Source organism: Neophocaena asiaeorientalis, unplaced genomic scaffold (genome assembly GCF_003031525.2).
Source record: "Neophocaena asiaeorientalis asiaeorientalis breed wild unplaced genomic scaffold, Neophocaena_asiaeorientalis_V1.1 scaffold46, whole genome shotgun sequence".
Classification (NCBI taxonomy): Eukaryota; Metazoa; Chordata; class Mammalia; order Artiodactyla; family Phocoenidae; genus Neophocaena; species Neophocaena asiaeorientalis.
The window spans coordinates 6,512,812-6,516,354 of record NW_020175393.1 but is presented as its reverse complement, the minus strand read 5'-3'; the positions used below and the strand labels follow the sequence as shown (position 1 = coordinate 6,516,354).

The following is a 3,543-nucleotide window of genomic DNA, read 5'->3' as shown; positions in this document are numbered from 1 at the left end:
ACATCCAAGAAGCAGCAGGAGTGAGGAGGGACTGGCAGGGCAGGGAAGCTGGTGTATTAGGCGCAGGGCCCCCAGAGTCCCCTTCAACCAAAAACTCTGACTGAGAAGGCCTGGTATGAACCTACGAGGGTCCTTTAAGTCCAGAGGGACTGCCGGGCAGCCCACTCCCACCAAGTGGCAACAGGCAGAACTGTCCCCTTCACCACATCTCCAGAGATGTGCTACTCACACTTTTCCCTCTGCACCCATCTCAGTGTCTTGTGACAAGTGACCACACGTACCCTCACTTGCCCTCTGTAGATCACACAGCCCTGGGTTGAGGCTGTTATGGCCGGGCTGGTCAGAAGAGTATTTCATGGTCGCCCACGTCCAGTGTAGAAGCGGAGAGCTCAGAGTGGAGAGAGAAGCAGGGCCTGGTCACATAGAGGGCCTCACAGGCCGAGTCACGGATTTTGGACTCTGTCCTAAGACTAAAGGAAAGCACTTATGGTTTTCAGAGGAGCTGGGCAGGTGACATGATAATACTTGTCATTTTTAAAGGTCATAAGAGTCAAGGGGAGACAAGGACAGAAGCTGGAACAGTCCATGGGTGCCATCCTCATCATGCTCTGTGTGAATGGCAACCATTTAGGGTTGTGCAGTGCCCAGCCTGTACAACCAGCCCCTGACTGCCTCATCTACAGACCCAGAGAGGGGAAGGAAGTTGATTAAGGTCATAGAGCAGGCAAGCCAAGGACAGGTCTAGGATAGACTCCCAAGCCAGGGATCCTCATACACATATGTTCTAAGATCTTCCATAGCTCAGAGGGGACAACCCACCGTCACTTCTTCCCCATGTCTCTCAGCCTTCCTCGTCCTCCAGGGATAGGACGAAACCCCTTTCTTGGATGGGAGTGCTGAGGTCCACCACCTGGACTCTGGGTGTCCACTGTCCTGCGTCAGCAGCCACAGGGTGTGTTGTCTTCACAGTCGCTCCTCTTGGCCCGAATGCCGTGGCCGGGACAGCCCCCAGGTCCCAGCCACCTGCTTCTCCCTAGCTCACAGCCTCCGCTTCCCCCAAATGCATTTGCAATTCTGTTAAGCGCCTTGCCAGCTGCCAGGTCTCCTGCCACTTATGATTTCGGCTAAAAAAACAATGAAATAAGAGGGGAGAAGAACACCTCCTCCCCTCCGTTGCCAGAAGCAAGTTGAGCTGACGGGCAGGGAGCTGGCTCACGGCTGATCTCATTTGGGACCGCCAGCGGAATGGTGGCCCTGTAACCCAATCAGCCTAATCCAATCCCAGCTTCCGCCAGGCAGTGACGTCGGGCCCAGGGCTGTGGGCTCATCCCCGAGCTGGGGCCCAGGAGAGGGGCTCGGGCTGGGGAAGACAGGGAAAAGAGGTTGTGTTGGGGCCAGCAGGACAGGGTAGGGGGTGGACAGAGGGGTGGGCGGTACAGAGAGTTGAGACAGAAGACGATGTCAAAGAAATAAGAGGCCAGATCTCTGCCCTTTGAACAATCCTGATCTGATAAGATAGACCCTCCAGCACAGAGGGAAGAGGATGGAGATGGAGTAGGCTCTTGACACAACTTATCTAAGCCTCCATCCATCCCCTCCCTCACTCATTCCTTATCCAGTCCTGACTGTGCTGGGGCACAGTGTGGGGATCCAAAGGCGAGGAAAGCAGTCGCCTGACTATAGGTCTTACATGCCAGGCACCATCCTGAGCACTTTATGATGTGAACCCATATGATGGTCGCGACAGTCCCAGAAGGTGGACGCTCTTGTTGTCTCCATTTTATAGATGAGGAAGCTGAGGCCCAGAGAGGGTAAGTAACATACAGACTGCGGGAGACAGGGGCCCGGTCTAGTCTCTGGGGAGTAAAGTCTGAGCTGAGATCTGAAGGGTGAGGAAATGAAGAGCGTTCTGAGCTGAGAGGACAGCAAGTACAAAGGCCCAGGGGCAGGAAAGAGGGTAGATGGAGAAATGGGGGAAAGACCAGAGTGACTAGAGCACGGCACTCAAGGGGGAGAGGCATGCAAAGCGGGGCTGGAGAAGCAGCTGGAGGGCATTGGGATGAGAATGTTCTTCCTAAAGCCCCTGGAAAGCTCCCTTCCTTCAGACATGAGAAAACCAAACACAAAAACAGGCCAACCACAGAGCAGGCATTAGAATCTCTTGGAGGGTTTGTCAAAACACAGATTGCTGGGCCCACCCCGAGTTTGTGATTCAGTAGGTCTGGAGTGGAATCCAGTCATTCACATTTTTTACAAACTCTCAGGGGATGCTGATGCTACTGGTCCAGGGACCCCACTTTGAGGACCACTGGGACAGAGCACAGAGTCCTTCAGAAAGACAAAGAAGAATTTTAGCTTCTAAACCCTAGGAGTTAATCCAGGGAGGCTTCCTAGAATGCAAGGGAGGTGACCACAAGACCAGCCATCTCAACCCGGTCTGGACTTCCCACATTCTACTCAGACACATCAAGCCATGTATGTCTGTTTCTGTTTTGGGAGCATGGCCCTGACTTTCCCAGGTCTCTGTCCTCTGACCTTGCTTCTCCTCCAGGGATGAACCCCTCCCGGAATTACCCTCTGTGGTACAAGAACACAGTGTCTCTGTGGATCCTCTTTGGGATGGCGTGGCTGGCCTTGATCATCAAACTGATCCTCTCCCTGCTGGAGGCTCCACGAGGATCGTACCCCTGCTACTGCCACAGCTCTAAGGGGAACTTCAAGCCCCGAAGCTGGAGACAGAGCCTGGATGGAGGGGCAGAGCCCCACTCCCCACAGCCAGGCTGCTATCTGGAGGGACCTGTAATCATGAATTGCCCAGAACCCTCTGTTCAAGTCTCACACTGTGGAAAGGACAGCTAGCTATATTCTGTTTGTTCCACCTTCTTCTTCAGCAGCAAGATCCCTGATTTTAAGCTTGGCATAAGACCACCCAGACTAAAGTCTACATTTTTTGGTCTTCCCTTAAAGCTAGGTGCGGCTATATGATTAAATTTTGCCCAACAGGGTACACAGAGAAGTATTCTGTGTGACTTATTACGGATGTGACTTTCAGTGTGTGGGGGATGCTCCTCTTTGCCACGTCCTTCTAGCTGGCTGCAATGCTGATACAGTGGCTGGAGCTCTGGCAGCTATGTTGCACCATGAGGTAGAGGCCATGTTTGAGATTGGCGACACAATAAGATAGAAAGAGCCTGGATTCCTGATGTTTGCAGAGCCACCATAACAAACCTGGACTGAATACCACCAGACTTCATTTATGTAAGAGAGAAATAAAAGTTGATCTTATTTAAAATGCTATTAATTGGGTTTTTCTGTCACTCATAACCAAATCTAATTCCAGTTCCGGATGACACACGCACCAGAGACAAAGGCAGCTTCTGAGACTGAAGTATACATAAAGAGAAATCACTCCCTCCCCAGGTGAGTTTGCCCAGGACTGGTGGAGGGAACGGATTGAGGGCTGCACTGCAGGCCCCCACAACCCCAGAGACCTTCCAGGTAAACTCACTAAAGATTTGCTGATAACTCTCAAGGTTGATACAG

At 52.4% G+C, this 3,543-nt stretch overlaps 1 protein-coding gene across 1 annotated transcript in view; it reads left to right on the top strand.

Annotated features, from left to right (window-relative positions):
- The window catches only part of KCNK17 (potassium two pore domain channel subfamily K member 17), a 12,194-nt gene extending 8,902 nt beyond the window's left edge, over positions 1–3,292 (top strand). Inside the window, exon 5 of the mRNA XM_024765842.1 lies at positions 2,552–3,292. Coding sequence (XP_024621610.1) covers positions 2,552–2,859 — 308 coding nt within the window. The 3' untranslated portion in view covers positions 2,860–3,292. The remainder of the gene's footprint in view (positions 1–2,551) is intronic.
- Positions 3,293–3,543: the final 251 nt, after the last annotated feature.